The sequence below is a fragment of the Dermacentor silvarum genome, chromosome 4 (genome assembly GCF_013339745.2).
Source record: "Dermacentor silvarum isolate Dsil-2018 chromosome 4, BIME_Dsil_1.4, whole genome shotgun sequence".
In the NCBI taxonomy this organism is placed as follows: Eukaryota; Metazoa; Arthropoda; class Arachnida; order Ixodida; family Ixodidae; genus Dermacentor; species Dermacentor silvarum.
In genome coordinates this window covers 133,289,877-133,310,726 of record NC_051157.2, presented here as the reverse complement: position 1 = coordinate 133,310,726, position 20,850 = coordinate 133,289,877, and the positions used below count along the sequence as shown (strand labels likewise).

The following is a 20,850-nucleotide window of genomic DNA, read 5'->3' as shown; positions in this document are numbered from 1 at the left end:
CAGAAAGAGGGCGGCAAGTAAAAAAAAAGGAAAAAAAGGAAGGAGAAGCGATTGCGGGGCTCAGCCGCGCTCTCAGGTTGATTGCATTGATGACGATGATGATTTAATGATTCCCCCTTTGAAACGAGGCAGTGACAAATAGTCACCTAGCCTGCTTGATTTAATGAGATATGATATACATGTTTTTTATCTGGCATTTTTGTATACATCTCCTTATCATTTTTCCTGCCTCTCCCTCTCCGTTGAAGAAGTCAAGCAGCGCCGAAAGGACGCGCTTGACAAACGAGGCAGTTCACTGCGCTGGACGGTATAGTCCATGCCGACAATAGGAGGCACAGAGTTCCCCTCTTTCTACGCGATACCTTGAAAAGCGTGTACGAACAGGTCGAAGTGATTGACATGATCCTTTCGAACGCCCGCCATCTAGGTTCAAGTGGAACTGGCAAGGGCAGGTGCGGACGGGGTGAGAGTCCCCTGCTTTGTGTTGTCAGGGGGCCCTCGACTTTCAGAAGGGAACGGGCGACTAGAAGGCGCGTCGCGGTGTCCGTACAAAGAGAGAAGTGAGTGGAACTAGCTCCCGTCCAGTCTATATGTCCCTGAGCCGTGCTCCTCAAGGGCTGCAGAAGATAGCGCAAACCTTTCCTTTCCAAACGAACCACTCAGTAGTCTCTTCATTGTGTTCGCGTTCCTTAGCTCTTGTTATGATGTGCGAGTGGAACTGGGCGGCTTTTTTTGTCACGTGACTGGATTGTCCACCGCAGTCTGCGAAGGTTCGCGAAGGTTCGGCTGACGATCCACGTTCTCGCGTGAGCCACAACGAACGCATCTGCGGCCGACACGACGTCGCCGCTTCACCCTGGCAACATCGGACCTCGTAGGTCCGATCTCAAGGTATGTGCGTCGTGTTTGGTACAATTTGATACAATTTCGACTAAATTCACCCAAGGGGAAAGAAAGCTTAAATGTTGTGTTGCGCGATCGCTTTTGACTGTGCGTTTTTTAAAATGTTACTCATTCGGGAAACGTCGATCCGGTTTTCAGTAAACCTTCTTTAAAAATACGTGGGGAAGGAGAAATGAGTTTTCGCGGCAACCATTGCATCGAAGTTGATGAGGTTTGTTACACTTAAAAGAAATGTTAGGAGCTAGAGGCTGTAGGAATCATATCTTTGTTCAGATCTTGGATTTTTGATAAAGAATGTTGAAAATTGCAAAATTTCTAAAAAGGACGATCAAGTTTGCAACTCGTGTAACTAAGCAATGAAAAACGATATCACGACTCTGCGAACTGCACATAATAATTCATCTAAATCGGACCAAATTGATGTATTATGCACCAATCTTGCACATGCCACTTATTCGTGACTAAGAGTTTTGAAAGATTGTAACAAATTTGCGTGAGATATAATTTCATATATAAAGTTTCGTGAGAATAAAGTTCTGACCGCTGTGGGTGGATAAACAAACACATTGCATGAGGCTGCACACTGCATAGGATGAAAGTGAACACAAATGTACACATCGCCAAGTTAGTTGTGTAAGATTTAATACACACCGCTTGGCAAAAACTTCGCTTCACATAATTTTTTAGTTTTTGCGTTGAGTCGTGCATAATGTTCTTTTTTATGCTTCCTTGAAACATTAAAATCGTTTTGCATATATGTGCCAATTCTAAGAAGTAGGCGGAGCCGTTGCAGGAACCACCATCTCATTCAACAGATATTAAATCAAGTATGAAAAGGAACACAAATGTAAATCCATTACATTGAACCAGACCGGTATATTTTCACATTATTAGATTCATTCATTCATGCCATAGTGAATTAGCTGTCACTTAATAAAATGGCAAAATCAAATTAAATATTCATGTTTGCTTCACTACGGTAAGCAGGCATCAGAATCTCACTGTGCGTCCATGAGGTCACACAGCAGTGTAACGTCAAATGCTCTTGGTCAGGCTAACAGACATACACAGGTGATGATTGGCCTATAGACAGCGTCGCAAATCTGAAAATGCGACTTGCAAATTTTCAAGATTTCGAAGTTTAATTAGTCGCTGAATATAAGCTAATCCAAGGCCAAGTGAAGCGCGGTCCTTTGCTGTGGCACTTCCAGCACACCGGTCACAATCAGCTTTCTTGCCACAAAAAGAACTCGTCGTGGTAAGTACAAGTCAAAAAGTGTCGCCGTCATCTTCGGTCACGTGGTCACTGTGCCATTGTTTTTCTCACGCGGCCGTCGTCATGACGTCATCGTCTTTGCCATCGTTGTGCTGACGTTGTCATTCCGTAGTTTTCTCCCTTGATGACGTGCTGATTACGCTGTGTCGAAATTGCGCAGCTGTTTTCGCTGCCGTGTTGCTTTGCGCTTTAAAGGACATAATGACAAGAACAGTGACGAGGTCATGTTTTTTATGCCTTCACACTTTTAAAAGGTTGACCAGCTTGCGAACTGTTGTTCTTTCGGCAGCCTAGCTATTGTACTTTAGCAAGTAAATTCAGTCGAAATCCGCAACCTGCAAGTAGTTTCATGAAATGAAAATTAGTCATGGACCCTAAAGTATACATATAAGCTTCGTGATATTTGTTGGTCTACGAGGTATTTCCTTTTCAAGAAACTTTCTACACCTTGCGGATATTGCGAGAGCTTACAGTATTTGCTAATTCAAAGTTCCTGTGCTTCGAGTTGTCATTTAATTTGCTCACGACGTACCATCACCTAGCCTTCTTGTTAGTGCAGTTGGTACAGCGACTACCGCGGAAGTCGCGATGGTGGCGAATTCGATCCTCGGACCAGGATTGACTTCTTTTCTGACATTCCTTCTCGACAACCTGTATCAGGTTTTGTTTGTAAACTCATGCTTAATTCGGGCGAATGATTGTTCTACGTTTCATCAATGTTACTTTAGTTTCCTTCATGCGGAATATTCAAATTAGAGAATTGTTATACAATGAATCACTCGCTGCTGAACAGAGGAATTTCATAAGCAAATCGATTATACGTGTGCCGTCACACGCATTTGCCAGAAAGACGATGGAAATTACAGTAATAAGTATTTCTCGTTGTAAAGAAAACCAGTCGCGGAGTTGGAAAGAAAAAAACAAAGAAAAAAGAAGAAAACATTGTTTCATTTTTGTATGCCTGCGCGCACTTCACGGTAGAGCACTGCACGGGCTCGGGCTTACCCGAAAGCCCGGGCCCGGCCTGTGGGCCGGGCCGGGCCGGGTAGAGCAGTTTTTTCACGGGCTCGGGCCGGGCTCGGGCACCGCGTGTGCTTTTTGACCCGGGCCCGGGCCGGGCTCGAGTTTTTTGACGCGGGCCCGGGCCGGGCTCGGGCTTTCTGCGAGTTATTCTCGGGCTTCTCAAATCTGAAAAAAACATGTATTTTTCGGTCTCGGGTCGGGTTCGGGCCAGTTTCGAGTCGGGCTCTGGCCGGGTTCGGGCTTGAGATAAAGGGGTGGCGGGCCGGGCCGGGCAGGTAACGTAGATTATTTCCGGGCCCGGGCCGGGCCCGGGTCTCGCCATAAAAGTTTTTATCGGGCTCGGGCGGGCCACCCAATGTAAAAACGGGCCCGGGCCGCAAAAATCGGCCCGTGCAGTGCTCTACTTCACGGCCAGAAAGTTATTCTCAAGTCAATTACGTGGTGACTCATTTTATTGGCAGTGTGTTCCAGCACATTAGAGCAGAGCTACCAGTGCTTCGCGCGCGATGAAGGCGCTCTTTCTCTCTCCAGGACTATGGACTGCATCAGACACTCTTTCCTGTCAGCCTATGTGCTTGTGTGTGTTGTGTGCGTGTGCACTTTGTATGAGTGGGCCGCTTCATTGTCACCCTTGTGAACCTTGAGTAGCATGCCAGGCGTTTGGCAAGGCAAACCACAATTTCCTAGTAAAATTACTAGAAAGAACACTGGCACTGTGATCTTTGAGCTAGGTTGGGAGTAATTGTCATGTGCATTGACTTAGTGTGACCTTCATGCTTGTGACTTCAGATGTTCTTTTCACTCTATTTACCGTGCCTTTATCGGCCTAAATATCGAAGCAATTCTAGATTTCTAAACACGGAAGGCAATATGAATCCAAGCACTAACAGGATTATTGCGAATTGTTGCGTTTATAGCGTAATATTTTGTCAAAAAATGAACAATGCCCAAAAGTTACCAAGCCGTTTGAAGCCGCCGTAGCAAGCGGATGCAGGGCGATGTCCCGAGGAGGAAGGCGCTTGATCATGATAGTCGAGGGTAGAATGGCGATGACAGATGCTTGCACAGAGGTGCAGTACATATGTCTAGGTTGTTTTAAGAATTATGTACCTCTTCGGTCACAGTGGCCCATACCTTTTATGTGAAGTAGAAAGTTTAACTTTGGCGTACTAGGGCAAAGATTGGTGGGTCTCGTTGTCGGCTCCACGGGCCTGTGCGACTCGCTGGGCTTGGTCCAGTAGACCAATTTGGCTCTCGCGATCCTCGCTGGCAAGCCAGACCTCCCGCTGCGTTTTAAATGGGTTTCTATCTAACAAGGGTGAGTTAATTTCAGGGTGGCCCGAGTTTACACGTCCACGTTATGTGGGTGAGAGATGGCCGCTCCCAACACCACGGACATGTGTCCGGGTATTGCTCTGGATGGATTTTGTGGAGGATGAATAGATTCGGGTACGTGTTTGTGGTGAATCGACCAAGAATAGGCACACGCGCAATGGGGCATACCAAATGGTTAAATGAAGGAAAATCAAGCTAAGCAAAGAGTCCGTTGCTAGTAATGCACTGCTCTATTAAAAGCCAACTGCAACGAGATTTTTGGTCACGTAGAAAGCCTCCGTGATTCAAAACAGCCTCTATGCAAAATTTCACGCTTGAAAACTGAGTGTATGTGTCAGAAAACATTCGTAAAAGTGAGCGTATTTGATACGGAAAAAGGCAAAAAAAAAAAACGCCGCTATTGCAGCTTCCCGGAAGTGACGTTTGACTTCGATCGCGCGATTATTCGGCATGACCTCCGAGATTAGCGGCGCGATGAAAAACATCTCGGAGGCGACAGGCTTGTACGTACGTCATAGCTGCACGTCACAGGTGCACGCGTCGTCTGCTTAGACGATATTAAAAGGCTGCTAATAAGAAAGTGAGACAATTAAGAGCCTTACAGGTTTTGTATTATTGCTCCAGTAGTATATACTACTAATTTACTGCTAATTTAGCCAAAGTGAATCTTCGTTAAGATGTAGGTGGGCTTTGGAAACACCTGGGAGCCGAAAATTTATGTTCAGGTTCAGAACAGAGGTGCGCTTAGTGTCACTACTTTGTCCGTCAGCATACAGGGTTATATAACCCCCAGTTAGCTGTATACTTGCATTCGGCGCACATACAATCTTCTCCGTATTTATACACAAATATATTATATCTACACAATATCTACCACACGAAATACACAATATCTACCAAGATACTGACCGACCCGCCAACAGCAGCCACACCACACCATGGAGGCTAGGTAAATAAAATGAGAAAAAAAAACTTCACATTAATAATTCCCGCAGACTTCGGGACTATTTTTAGTACCCTTGGCAAGCTGCATGCTTTAGTGCCGGCTGTACCCCGCCCGGCCGTATTCTTTAAAGCAGCGAGACATTTATTTTAGTAAAGCGAAGCTTCCTTTGTGAACTTTCCCGGGATTCGCGTAGCTGCCTGGCTGTTGGCGCTACTGGTCCGTAAATAGAAGTTCAATAGACTTAACAGAATTTATCAAATCAACAGAGATCAACGATTCGCGACAGTGACATAACAACAGACACGAAAACAGGGAGTTCTCAAGAACTACTAATAGAAATGAAATACTACAAAAAGTATATATTGCGCACATCAGTTTCACAGCAACGGAATAAAACGTCCACGGGCGAAATCCGTCGCGAACACAAGCTGTTGGGTTGGTCGCTATCGTTGGAGATATGTGTGGGGATATATATACAAATGTTCTATGAAACTGCTAGCGAAGTCCTTGTATGGAAATGTAGAACTGTAGAAAAAAATGTAGAAGAAAAATTTGAAAAAAAGAAGAAATGTATAACTTCGTACATCAGCTCTATACATGTAATGTGGGATGTTATTCTGCCAATGAAATATTCAATTATATTTAACAGATGGTTTAATTTGCGTGTTGCGCAGCGTAGTCCACTGCGGCCGCCACGGGGTGCCGCGACGAACCCTTTCACCGCGTAGCCAAACTTTTTAGTGGCGCTTTAGCCTCCTTGGCTACTGCCCGGTGTGGCTTCCAGCGTGCTAACGAGGACGAAAGGAGAGAGAATGCCGCGTATCGGTGCGGTAACGTCTCTTAAATTTTTGTGGCATCTCGATTCCTGAGACGGCATCCCTTTAGTGAGGGCACACTATGATTGGTTAGATAGGCGTTTCATGGCCCCCTCAATGGTGAATAATACATACGTGAATAATATTTCACGAACTCTTTGAAATTGTTATTTATTTTTTATACGGGCCACTGGAGGTGTGCCCATTCTTGTCCAATCTCCCACAATAGGTATGTACCACTGTGGCTCAACAGGTGGCAGAATACCTAAATTGTGCGTCATACGCGACGTACTTATCTGCGCTTACATCCGCCATCGCACTTCCCCGAACAAGCATCATACATCGCCTTCGTCCTTGTCACATCGCTGCGTATACGGCTCACAGTGTGCATCCACCAGAATTGGTGGTTCGCGTTTCGGCATAGCCTGTGAACGATGATGCAGAGCAGAAACATACAAATTGCATGGCAATAAAGCTGTGACCTTTGTGGTGGATAAGCATAAATATTCCACGAGATTACTCGTTGCATAGGACGACAGTAAGCAAATTTTTACGCATCACCGTCAACTGTAAAATATTTAACCCCACAAAGCCCAACGTATCATTTTCGATACGCTGAATTTGATGCTTAAAAATTCAAATTTATGTGCTAATGACCTAAACTAGAGCCCGTACTGGGGTTTTTGATGTGCTGGAGGGCGTTTAGAGTCGTGATAGTACAACAAATAAATTACAAATTAGGTAATTACCGTACTAATTAATCTTTACTCAATAACATTTCATTGTTTTCCTTTTACCAACAAACATATCTCCATGGCCAGAAATAAACGTAAAACAGCTGTTTTAATTGTCTTTGATGTGGAATGGTGTTTAGGCTTTGTGGGGTTAATTATTCGCTTTGCTGAAACATCGCTTCACACAGATTCTAAAACGTGCGTTGAATCTGGATTAATTTTGCGTGAGTGTGTGTTTGAGGCACCCAAACTTTGATAGGCACTGTTCAATTAAGCAGGGAGGAGCAGCCATTATCATTCATGGTTTGAAACTCTCCCGAAGTCCAACAACAGTAATAATGATCTTTGCTTATTCTTCAAATATACACAGTGATTGGGCGGGTCTGCCGAAGCCTAGCATGGCTCGTATCGCATTACCCGACAGCAGAGGAGACTCTGAGTTTGGGTAGGAACATATGTATCGGTACTCTTGACACCAGTATTACCATTGCAAAAATTCCCATAATTCTTCAGTACAACTAGATCTGTACCGATACAGAAACGAATCATAAGACTGCTTCAAGTGTTCCAATATAGCTGGATAATTTGCGGCATTGAAGTTAACAATCATAATTCTATGGTGCTGGTGCGACACATTGGGAGACAAATCTAAAGACATTACATCCATTCTAAGATTGGACAAGCCTTCATCAATTTCACAGTTGAGAAATGGCAATAAACAATCAGAGAAGGATATTTCAATCAAGGACTGAGGTCGAAGCAGTCGGACTCGAACGAGTGCAAGCTTAGACAACTTGAGTCAAATTATAGCAGAATTTGCAGCATTATAGCAGAATATATAGAATTATAGCAGAATTATAGCAGAATTTATAGCACAACTTGAGTCAAATCCAGCAGTTGAGACCGAAGCACAGCCACGAGGTCAATCATTACGTGTTTCAGGAAATGCTTTGCATTCGTACCTCTTATCAGTAGCCTCATTCTTACCATTGACCACATTATTTGTTTTGATTTTGTCAGCAAACTAACCACTCATTTCCCTTCTTTCCTTCCCTCCTCTCTCTCCCTGTCACCTTTGTGTTCCGCTTTCACATTCCCCCAGTGCAGGGTAGCCAACCGGACGTTATTCAGGTTAACCTCCCTGGTTCTGCTTTTCTCTTTCCTCCTCCTCCAGCTTCCTTTATTTTGTCAAACATAAGTTCCACCTTGGCCCCCTGTTTCTCTCCTCAACAGTAGTCTACCACAGGTGTTTGCGCGTCTCACCAATTCGTTTTGAAAAATCCTCATCAATGGTGATTTCTTTATCGCAGAGCTTAAAGTAGTTGTCCAGGATTTTCGTTTATCTCTGAAATCTGAAACCCTGATGATGATGGGCGATTCTTGCCCCTTTCCTAAGCAGTGGATCCATTCAGCTCCAGACAGCATTAACAAAACCATAGTTGACCTTCTTTTGTAATGCCTCTTCTGTTTCCTGTGCATCGCCTTTATCCCTCTGATAACGACATTTTTGTGTCCAGAACGGTTTTCTAGATTATCAATTAGTTTAAAGAGAGCAATCCTGACAGCGTTCAATTTACTGTCCAAAGTTATTACAGCGAAGCTGTATATGGCTAGGTTCTGGTGGATCGCGTCCGCGGACAAAACAACGCGTAGAACAACAATTTTCGGCGGCGGGTACTCTCGTCTCGTTCACTTGCTATATACCAAAATTGGCATGGAAATTTATGAATGTATGACTAACATGACTGATAATTCATGACATCAGATGCTTGTCAGTTACGTCACGGTTAACGATAATAAAATGAGGTTTGACGCATACCGGCGTTGGATATGCGGGTATGAGCCAGGGACAAGAAAGAAAGAAAGCAGAAAGGAAAGAAACAAACAGGGAAAGTAAGAAAGAAGGAAGGTAAGAAAGAAACCATGTGTGGCTCATACCCGCGTTGGATATGTGGGTATGAGCCACCGAGATCAGGGGCGGGAGAGATCGCGTCGACGTCGGGCCAACGCTTCGGCAGGAGATCGGGCCCATGATGCGGAGCGTAATTACAAATACGGTTACAAATACGTAACCAATAATTGAGGAAAACTTTAATAAACCGCCGGGAACCTTTTGCTTAACAATGATAAATCAACCGAATTGAACGCTTTTGATACATCCAGAAAAAGGGCACTAGCAACCTGATTCTGTTCAAATGTTACAACCAAGAAGTCAAAAAAGTTGCTCAAAAAGCACGTAAGTGCCGCTACCCTGAATGAAACCGTATTCTCAAGACGCTAATGGGATACGATTTTGCATGAAGCCGTGCATAACATCTAGCACACTATTCTTGAGTATTTGTGTTAACATAGCAGTACAGATATGAGACGATAATTTTCGGACCTTGAAGCATCTCTGTTTTTAAGGTGAAAACCTTAAATCTGTTTCAAGGTCGCGGTGAGGTACAGAAAAAGTGAGTGAGCTCGCCTCGCGCTTACCTCGCGCTCATGATACTGCTCGCGCGTTCGTCTTCTTCCACAGCCAACGTTCCCATACTCGCGCTCAACGCTGGAGGGCGTTGAGGGAAAGGGCAACAACTGCGCTGCGGAGTAGAAGGGAAAATCGGTGGTGGCGCGGGAGGGCGTAGACGGAAATGCAATGGCGGCGCTGGGGAGGAGGAGGGCAATGTCAGCGGCGGCGGCCGTAGAACGTTTTGGAAACGGCGGCAGCACGCTCGCGCGCCTTGTATACGTCGTTGCGTAAGCTGACTTTCATTCCACATCGCTATGGGTTCAACTAGGCTTTCAAGCGTTGCGCGCCCGAATGCAGGTTACGCTCTTTTTTTTTTCATTTCGTTGGGGATTTTACTGCAGCGGCGAACTAAAGCTTCCAACTCTGCCTTATCAATTGGAGGCAAGTAGACGGAGTGCTGACCCATGACAATATATATACAGGGTGTTTCAGCGAACACGTTCAAAAATTCTTAAAGGTTACCTGTGGCAGATAGCACAATTCTAGCTAATGATCTAGTCTACTCGAAGTGGCGGACATTACTTGCACAAAAAATTGAAATGCATAATCGAATGATTAACAAAAGTTCACTAATTTAGTTATTAATTAATTACATGATGGCCCATGTTGCAATTTGCAAATTGTAGCCGTGGAGTTCGCAAGGCGGATCCACTTGAAATTAATTCTCAGGTGGACACCAGTTTCGAGATATTAGTTCCCGAACTTTTCGGAAAAATGCATTGATGTTCCAGTTAAGTTTGTGCTTCAACGCAGGAAGCGACGTTTTGTTAAGAAACTAAGTGGAACGCCAATGCATTTCTCCGCAAAGTTCGGCAATTAATATCCCGAAACTGGTGTCATCCCGATAATTCGTTCCAAGTGGATCCGCCTTGCGAACTCCACGGCTACAATTTGTAAATTGCAATATGGGCCATCAGGTAATTAGTTAAAAACGTAATTAGTAAAGTTTTGGTAATTAGTTGATTATGCATTTCAAATTTTTGTGCAAGTAATGTCCGCCTCTTTGAGTAGACCAGCCCATTAACTAGCATTGGGCTATCTGCCACAGGCACCCTTAAATAAATTTTGAAAGTGTTCGCTGAAACACCCTATATATATATATATATATATATACAGGGTGTCCCAGCTATCACGCAGCACGATTTAAAAAAAAAGAGGAATGGCGTTACGCGAAGCAAACCTAGTGCGTATTGTTTCCAGTAAAGTGGAGTAGCCGCCAGTACTTTTTCGTTACTGAGATTTAATTATTTATTGTAATTAATTATCTAACTCGAGAAGTACTGTCCTAATTATCAAAGTGTCAATGAGAAAGTTGTAGAGAAACATGAAAAACTCCCGATACAGCTTTCCGTTGCTCAATACGTGCTACATAAAAGTGTTTTTCCGCGTGTGAAACAAGCCCACGAATACACGCAAAGTGCCTCGAGCGGCCAGTCGCGCGGCAATTCTGCGTGTATTCGCGGGCTTCTTTCACACTCGGAAAAACACATTTATGTAGCACGTATTGAGCAACAGAAAGCTGTATCGGGTGTTTTTCATGTTGCTCTGCAACTTTCACATTGGCACTTTGATAATTAGGACAGTACTTCTCGAGTTAGATAATTAATTACAATTAAATAATTAAATCTCAGTAACGAAAAAATTACTGGCGGCTACTCCATTGCACTGGAAACAATACGCACTAAGTTGGCTTCGCGTAACGCCGTCCCTCTTTTTTAAATCGTGCTGCGTGATAGCTGGGACACCTTGTATATATACAGGGTGTTTCAGCGAACACTTTCAAACCTTATGAAAGGTTGCCTGCGGTAGATAGTACAATTCTAGTTCATCAGGTGGTCTACTCGAAGAGGCGGACATTACTTGCACAAGAAATTGAAATGCATAATCGGATGATTAATAAAAGTTCACTAATAAGTTTTTAACTAATTACCTGATGGCCCATATTGCAATTTACAAATTGTAGCCGTGGTGTTGGCAAGGCACTTGGAACGAATTCTCGGGATGACACCAGTTTCAAGATATTAATTCCCGAATTTTGCGGAGAAATGCTTTGGCGTTAAGTTAATTTGGTGCTTCAATGCATAAAGCGACGTTTTGTTAAGCAACTAAGTGGAACGCCAATGCATTTCTCCGCAAAGTTCGGGAATTATTATCTCGAAACTGGTGTCATCCCGAGAATTCTTTCCAAGGATCGCCTTGCGAACTCCACGGCTACAATTTGTAAATTGCAATATGGGCAATCAGGTAATTAGTTAAAAACTTAATTAGTGAATTTTTATTAATCATCCGATTATGCATGTCAATTTCTTGTGCAAGTAATGTCCGCCTCTTCGAGTAGGCCAGCTCATTAACTAGAATAGGGCTATCTGCCACAGGCATCCTTAAGTAAATTTTGAAAGTGTTCGCTGAAACACCCTGTATATATATATATATATATATATATATATATATATATATATATATACGTAAGCCCGTTTCTGCTACTTGCATTCGTCGCACATATTAGAGCACTGCACGGGCTCGGGCTTACCCGAAAGGGCCGGGTCGGGCCGGGTAAGGCAGTTTTTCACGGGCTCGGGCGCGGCATGTGCTTTTTGACCCGGGCCCGGGCCGGGCTCAGACTTTCTGGTGTTGTGCATGTAACGTGCAGCGAGTTATCCTCGCGCTTCTCGACTCTGGCAAACCTTTTCCCCGTGCGCAGCTGAAAGCTAGCAGTGCTACTCCTGTGTACTTCCCTTTTCTCCTTCCTTCGTATTTTGCGCTGTTTGAACAGAATGTAAAAGTCCAGAAAGACTGAAGTCGCCTCAAACCAAAGGATGCCATTGTATTCCTTAACTAAATCAATGTAATTAAAGCTTTCTGCGCGGTACAAGCTCGTTCGCGACTTCCGGATTCTTCAAAGGCGAATTGGTAAAACGATGACTGGTAAGATAAGATAATTCGTCCCGCGGCTGAAATATGGCATTGCGTCCATCCGTGACTGCACGCATGTTCTCAACCGGCCGCCTAGCAGCAGCGCATGACGCTGCACGATGGAGGACCGAGAAGCTTTCTTTCTCCGTTTACTCCATCCATGCGCTGCGCTCACAACCGGTCGTGGCTGCGCTTCAGCTAGAGCGTACTAGAATACGGTCGAGTGGGACGAGCGGCTGAGGCGGCGCATGCTTTGCAGTGAGGAGCCCGAGGTGGAAAAATACTGTGGCGGCGCTGGGATAGAAGTGGATTGGGCCGCATCAAGGTCGCGCCGTTGGAAACTGCTGGCGATACTGCTCGGCAGGGTCATTCGTACTACTTCGCGCGCTGGTATTTGCGTTCAGACCCCTCAAATGATGTTCGTAATTGCATATGACATGTATTTATGCCTTAAGAATAACTTCCTTTCATTCAATTCTTTATTTTACTTTTTTAAATGCCGCTCGGTTATCTTTTTCAGTCTCGGGCCGGGTTCGGGCCGGGCTCGGGCCTAAGGTGAAGGGGTGGCGGGCCGGGCTGGGCGGGTAACGAAGATTATTTCCGGGCCCGGGCCGGGCCCGGATCTCGCCATAAAACTTTTGGTCGGGCTCAGACGGGCAGCCTAACGTAACAGCGGGCCCGTGCCGGGCCCGGGCTGAAAAAATCGGCCCGTGCAGTGCTCGAGCACATATGACCTTTGCAGTAGCTATTGTGTTTTATGCTCCAAGAATAAAATACCGTTACATTTCAAATGAGGCGATGTTGACACTAATGATGCTGCAGCTATAGGTCAACTTACTATACGCTGTGATCTTTTTCAAGTTTTACGGAATTTTTAGAAACTTCCTGTTGTAGATAACAACCTAGACTTTGCTTTCGAATATTTGAAGAGGCGGATATTCCTCGTATGAGAAATCGAAACTGACACAAATTCACTAATTAACTTTCTAATTCTTTATTTACGGTAGATATTGCAATTTCCGAATTGTAACCAATGAGTTAGCCAGGCGTACCCACTTGCAATGAATTTCCAGAATTACATCAGTCTGGAGACCTGTGCAGTGAACCTCGCCCTAACGATGCTGTGTTGCACTTTTTTTAAGAACACGCTTTTATGCATTGAAGCACAAAAGTAAGTGGTGAGTTAGTGAGTGAGTGAGTAATTAAGTGAGTAAGTGAGTAAGTAAGTATGTAAGTAAGTAAGAAAGTAAGTGAGTAAGTAAGTGAGTATTTCGTCCCACACTTTGGGAAATAATATCTCGAAACTAGTTACATCCTGCAAGTTAATTTCAAGTGGCAGTACAGTGTTGCAACTTCGCCAGCTACAATTCGTAAATTACAATATGTGTCGTAAAGTAAATAATTATGTCCATTAGCAATTTTTTGTTAATTAGCTGAATATGTGTTTAGATTTGTCGTGCTAAGAATGTCCGCCTCTTCAAATAATCCAGCTCAAGAACAAGAATTACGCTATCAGCCACAAGCAATATTTAAAAATTCCGTAAAACTTAAAAAAATATCAGCCGTATATTTACTAACGCCATATGGTGACACATTGCGTGTTGCGCATAGTGGTGGCATAGCGGCAATAACGATCGTGTACTTATATTTAGGGGCACGTTAAATAACTGCACTTTCTGTGTTAAGGTCCTCAAACAAGTAATTGAGGACCTTAACCAAGAAAGTGTAAGAGCAGAGTTGAAGATTAGTATGCAAAATACAAAGATAATTTTCAATAGTCTGGCAAGGGTACAAGAATTCAGGATCGCCACTCAGGATCTAGAGACTACTGGAGTGCGTTCATTTAGGTCAATTACTGACAGGGGAGCCTGATCATAAGAAGGAAATTTACGGAAGAATAAAAATGGGTTTGAGTGGATTGAGCGGCAAGCATTACCAATTCCTGACTGGGAGCTTACCACTGACGCTGAAAATAAAAGTGTACAGTCATTGTATTCTACCAGTGCTAACATATGGGGCAGAAACTTGGATGTTAACAAAGAAGCTCGAGAACAATTTAAGGACCGCAGAAAGAGCGATGGAACGGAAAATGTTAGGCCTAACGTTAAGAGACAGGAAGAGAACGGTGTGCATCAGAGAGCAAACTAAGATAGCCGATATTCTAGTTGAAATTAAGCGGGAAAATGGAGATGGGTAGGCCATGTAATGTGTAGGATAGATAACCGGTGGACCATTATAGTTACAGAATGGATACCAAGAGAAGGGAAGCGCAGTCGAGGACGGCAGAAAATTAAGAAATTTGCATGCGCAAGTTGGAATCAGCTAGCGCAAGAGAGGAGTAATTGGAGATCACTGGTAGAGGCCTTCGAGCGGCAGTGGACATAAAAATAAGCTGATGATGATGGAAAAGAAAAACGCTTAACCTTGCACTCGAGCGGCCGCGCAACGCTTGAAACAGCGAAGCTGGGCGATCGTAGCCCAGAATTTTCCGGAAGTGCGCGCTAACTTTTCATCTTATTACTCATAATGATGATAATTTCTTTTCGCGCGTCTCGGACTTACGGCCGTCAATGCGCGTTGCATATCGCAGCTTGCAACACCGACACCGCGTTGCAATGGGGACACTGCGTTCGACCGCGTTGCAATGCCGACAACGCGTTCCAGCAGACCCGCTCCATGAATGCGTCTCTCTCTCTCAGACTCTCATTTTCTTTTATCTCTCGTAAAATCTCTTCTTCACCTCGCAGAGCACGAGCGTGTGATCGCACCAGCTCTCGACGAAGACGACGACGCTCGGAACACAATCATATGGTTCGCATAAATGCATGTTCTGCAGATATAGGCGCATCTCGTTCATATACGCACATTCAAGGAAGTTCACATTCTAGACTCGATCGTGTATATGTTTCGTCATCGTTGACTTCTAGAGGTCTCCTATGCAAAAATCACCCTATTTCCTTCTCCGACCACTGCATGGTAATTACGCGACTAGGCGGAGGTACTCGTGCTAGTTGCCGACCGCAGTGGGCACTCTGGAAATTAAATTCATCTATATTTGGTGATAAAATTTTTACTGATGAGGTATGCTTAGCACTGAAAAAGTACTTCTCTCTTGATTTGCCACTATTGGCTGCATGGGAGCTTTTTAAGCAAGAAATTAGATCAGTTGCCACTGACCCTGGTTATATTAAGTCATTTTACAAAAAAAATATGGAGAGAAGAATTGTTGAAAAGTGTTTATAGCCTTTATGAGCTTGAATGTGAATCTCCTGGAACGTACGCTGATGAAATTGCAAAAGTGAAATGCGACTTGCAAAGGTTTGATGCAGTGCGCTATAGAGGCGCCCGTGTTCGGTCACGTAATAACCGCACCCTGCTTTCTGAGAAGCCGCCCCGTCAAGCTTTGATGGATGAACGCCGCCATGTCTCTCCCGCATGGTTTCATCATGAGAACCTCGTCTACATTTCCCACGTCATAATACAAGCAAACTGCTCGTACACGCTGCTTGGAAAAAATGACCACGCCGTCGCTATAGCTGGGCGAAATGCCTCGCAGGAAAGGTAGCTTTACAGCTGTGAAAAGGATCTACAGCACTGACTTGCCCAACTTGCTAAGGAAATTTTTACGCGCGCGCCTAGGGGTAGTTGCCGGTTTCGCCCGCGAACTTGAGTGACGTTTCTACCGCTTTCAGTGTAAGTAGAGCGCGAGATCGCGGGACGAATGAGCCGCTCATGCGAACGATTTTGTCACAACGAACGATCTGGCAGCAGCAAGCTTGTGTGTCTGCCGCTATACATCGGCCAGCGGTGAATTTTCATCAAAGTCGCAATGCCTAGGCCATTAGACATAACCGGCGCTTCTTCGAAGTCTGTCGGTGACGGCCATTGTAATTGCGGTATTGCGGCTAGTTGATGAATGCGCTGAGACACCGCCTCACCAACACCGGGAAGACACGGGTTGGCACAAACTTTCATCATGTCCACTATCTTTACGCCGCCGGGCGCTTAAATCAAGTCCGAAAATCGATAGAGACACTGTTAGGGCGTCCGAAATTTTATCACCGTTATACATTGGGCTACAGGTTTTGTAGATAAGGGCTGGTGACTCCAAGACTAAGACCTAACGAATACAGCCCACACGTTTCGATCGAACAGTCCACCGGACTATTAAAAGGCGTCGTTGTCAAGAAATTGTCCTGTGCCATTCAATACTAAGTGCTTACCCGCCGTAGTTGCTCACGGGCTATGGTGCTGGGCTGCTGAGCACAAGGTCGCGGGATCGAATCCCGGCCACGGCGGCCGCATGTCGATGAGGCGAAATGCGAAAACACCCGTGTACTTAGATTTAAGTGAACGTTAAAGAACCCCAGGTGGTCCAGATTTCCGGAGTTCCTCCCTACGGCGTGCCTCATAATCAGATCATGGTTTTGGCACGTAAAACCCCATAATTTTTAATAGTAAGTGCTTCTCCTGCATTCTACTGTTGCGGGACTGCCTGACGTTCCTGCCTGTTCCGCGGCCTCCTGTTACGAACCTCGTCTGGGGAGGTGCATCGATTTATTCTAGAATAGGTTTGAGCGGACCGTCACAAGAAGAACTTTTGATTTACGCGAAGGGCACGAAATGTCACGTGACCAATGCGCGGACGCCGGAGTGGGGTGCGTCCGCACAGGAAATTGCAGTGACACTTGCTTTCAGCAGTCTCGTCTGGTTGCGAAAGATGGTGACCCCGAAGGTGAAAAGTCGCCTGCTCGTTTTCCTTGACGCCAACCAGAGCAGTGCCCGGCTGCATCAACGATAGCTGCGTGTAGAGCAGTGACGTCGACTCAAGTGATCCGCCTTCTCGATTTTGTTTGTCGCGTGGATGGGACCTCTATAGGTTGAAGATAACCCATTGAGATAACCTCTGTCATAAGGACGGGAAGACCGTTGATTATCTGGAAGAAAACAGAAATACACTGATTTCTATGGCATAGAACATTTAATTAACGTGTAGCCTACACTTGAACTGAGTGCGTAATGAGGTATCTAGGACAACATAATTTAAACATTTCTTCAACTTCTAAAAGCAGAAGGCGCTTGATGTGAAGCAACGTATATATAGATATTCTATTGATAAAAAGTTTTACATGCCTTGGTATAGAAACTGAGCTTTAACCGTGGCTTTCATATTAATTTGCAGTTCCATTTAACCATAGCACTCTGCCACATTCTACTATGCACCTCAATTTAACAAAGTTATTGACAGCTGACGACATTTGCATGACGTAACGTGGAGAAACTCGTGGTCATAAATGGTAGCTCGTTTCCATGCACAAAATGTGAAGCATTAAGGTTGGTGGTAAATTTAGGGATATTAAATTTCATTTTTTATTTCTTTTCATTCCATTCGAAACCTACTATTTGATATTCGCATACCACTACAGTAAAACAGTAGGTTGAGAGGCTCTTACCAGATCACATCAAGCAGAATTATATTTCATGGAGTTTTCATTCTGACGCTGCAGAGTCGGCTTTGAGGGATGCATTATGTGCGGCATCGGCATTGGTTTTTACCATCTGGCCTTGTCTTAGCATTGCGCTACTACCGTAATGCGGTAATAGCAGCCGGGAATGTAACCCATGCTGTCGTTTTCATCTCCACAGGCACGCAGCCACCGTAGCGACTATCGGATTTAAGATGCACACATCGTTCGCTTGATGAATCTTCATCACTGTATTTATTCATAAGAGCTTACATAAATGCCACATACAGGAATAAATAATTCCACGTGGTTAGACCGTAGAAGAGGCAGCGCTAATGTAACACCACATTTCATGCTGTATAGTGTCTGCATCCACATGCGCATAAGGGAGATACCACCCCGAAAGATGTATTCCAGACACGTGGCCTAGATTAAGACGCGTCAACGTTCGCAGCTGTTTCTGGCAGCATGGCGTGGAGGATGTAACATACACCCACATGATACATGATTTACAGCAAACATCCCTTTTGACGCATCTGGTGGCTTATTGAATTCAAAACCATTGAACCCTTCCGGAACACTTCAGTTCAACCTCCTCAAAGCTTTCCGAGAAAATAAGGGATTCGTCTCATGTAGTTCCGGCTACCGAGTTCTTTCTACGAGCATGTTCTCCTGTTATGCGATATCTGCGATTATTTGTTCTGATAATCGATGTGAAGGATCGGCGTCCGATGAGAATTTAAGATTTGTCGATGCAGAATGCTTTCCGAGGAAACGGCGCACGGACTAAAGGATTGCCGCCGGGCAAGCTGCGCACAATGACCGCTTCCGAGAGAGACGCCGCCATTTTGGCAGCGCGTGGATCACAGCACAGCAGCGGCCAGGTTGCGCCTCCCGGCGAGCTGGCCGGCTAGCCGCGCCGACCGGGCAAGATCCGGCGGAAGCCGTCGAGATGGAAAGCGACTTTCGCCGCGGCGTGCTTTTTCACAGCCCCGCGAACCCCCCTTCGAGGGGGGGGGGGGGGCAGACGCATGAGGAGGGGGGACAGCTTGGACTAAGCTACAGCGTTGGGCAACTGGGTCAGGCGCGGGCTCCTCGCCACGGCGTTTCTGGAGCCAACCAGCGGACACCGCGCTTCCAGGAATTGGGACCGCTGTCGCGGCTGTGCGCTGCTGGCGCGTACGGCCAAAAATATTTTCACCGGCGCGAAACCACCCCCCCTCACCTCGGGCTTCCCCCCTCGTGGTGGCTGACCCACGTGCGCATGCGCCGAGGGGGCCTAGGTGGGCGAGCGAGGGGGCCCAACCCCCTTCTCCTAGCGGAGGGGCCCCCTCGCCCGTGGCTGCCCTATCGGGATTAGAGCAGTGATCCCGATGTAGGTCAGCGCCGAGTGGACGCGCGCGGAGGGGGGACTACTTAAGGCAAAGGCCCGGCCAGCACACTCACGTCTTCGCTCGCCGACCGCGCACTACAGCAGCACGCGCGCGCCACACAAAAACAGTCAGTTTCGACAGCCGGCCACGCAGTCGACGGTGAGTGGCCCCTTCCGCAGCAGCGACCGTCTCGGAATTCAGCGCCCCTCTGGATATACACGTCGGGACGACGACGCAGCGAAAGTGATTGCCAGCGCGAGGGGGTTGAGTGGGTGGGGGATCAGCCAGGGGTGCGAGCCCGTGGCTTGAACCCCGCGCGGGCCCACAGCCGCGGGTCCGCGCGGTGTCTCGGCCGCGGGTGTTTGGGCGATCAGGATTAGAGCTGATGGTGCCACGACGTTCTGTTGCTGAGCCGTGGTGGGTGCCGTGTCTCGTGCAGGAGGAGCAGAGAAGATGAGGAGCGCTGCCGCGTGTCTGGGCGTGCTGGCCTGCCTGCTGGGCGCGGCCACAGCCGGCTACCACCAGCCCTGGAAGCCGGACGAGATCGTGAAGCTGGTCCACAAGGTGGTCCCGTACCCGCACCCTGTACCGGTGCCCAAACCCTTTCCGGTGCCCAAGGTGATCCACGTGCCACATGTGGTCCACGTGCCACACGCGGTGCCCGTACCGGTCAAGGTGCCAGTCATCAAGAGGATCCCCAAGCTGGTCCCTGTGGCCAAGACCATCCACATCCCGAAGCCCGTGCCCGTGCCGCACTACGTGAGCGTAGGCGTGCCCGTGCCGGTCATCAAGCACGTGCCGGTGCCCATCTACAAGCACGTGCCGGTACCACGCGTCGTGCCGGTGCCGGTGCCCGTCAAGGTGCCTAAGCTGGTGCCTGTCCCCGTGCACAAGATCATCCACGTGCCCAGGCCTGTCGCTGTGCCTGTCAAGGTGCCCGTCTTCAAGGAGATCATCGTCAAGAAGCCCGTCGAAGTGCCCGTCCCGTGAGTAACCATTGTACCTTCGACCCGCTGCATTTCTTACCTTATCAACGACCGCTCCGCCGTCTCGAGTACGGAAGTGACTATCCGGAAATTTGGCACCAAATTAATAGGCAATCTGATGATCTTGAGCACTTCCTTGAACGCTCGTTTCTAATGCACGCTGTTGAAAAGATGGCCATTATAGCTTCCTGATCGAGCCCTTGTCGCATTGTATTAACGTGACGTGAAGCGTTTATCAACAATGGAATTGACATTGCACTCGAACTTGCATGGCAGTTTAACGTTGAAGTGCCAGGGATACTTGTAGCCTGCAGCTTTCTGTTTGCATCTTTGTCTAAAGGTTTCGTGCGTAATTCGACCTTGCGCGGGCGTTGTGCTGCTATAGAACGGAGAAAGTTGTCACACTCTCCGAGAGGAACACGAATTGCATAGGCTATATTAGCAGCCGAGATATGGAGTAATAAATGTGAATGACACTGCTGACAGGCTCTGCCCGGGATTGTGCGCGTTGTACTTAATTTCGTCGCAGTTTTGATCCATTGCGCTCTCATGCACGTTTGGGCCATTAA

General features: G+C 46.3%; 1 protein-coding gene across 2 annotated transcripts in view; it reads left to right on the top strand.

Annotated features, from left to right (window-relative positions):
* Nucleotides 1-733: 733 nt before the first annotated feature.
* Nucleotides 734-20,850, top strand: part of LOC119448295 (uncharacterized) — a 40,296-nt gene continuing 20,179 nt past the window's right edge. Inside the window, exons 1-2 of one of the 2 annotated variants that reach the window (XM_037711677.2) lie at nt 734-891; nt 19,735-20,281. In XM_037711677.2, the coding sequence (XP_037567605.1) occupies nt 19,749-20,281 (533 nt within the window). In that variant the 5' untranslated portion in view covers nt 734-891; nt 19,735-19,748. Of the gene's footprint in view, nt 892-19,382; nt 19,455-19,734; nt 20,282-20,850 lie in introns of those variants that run through there. The other variant, XM_049666100.1, reaches the window with a different exon arrangement.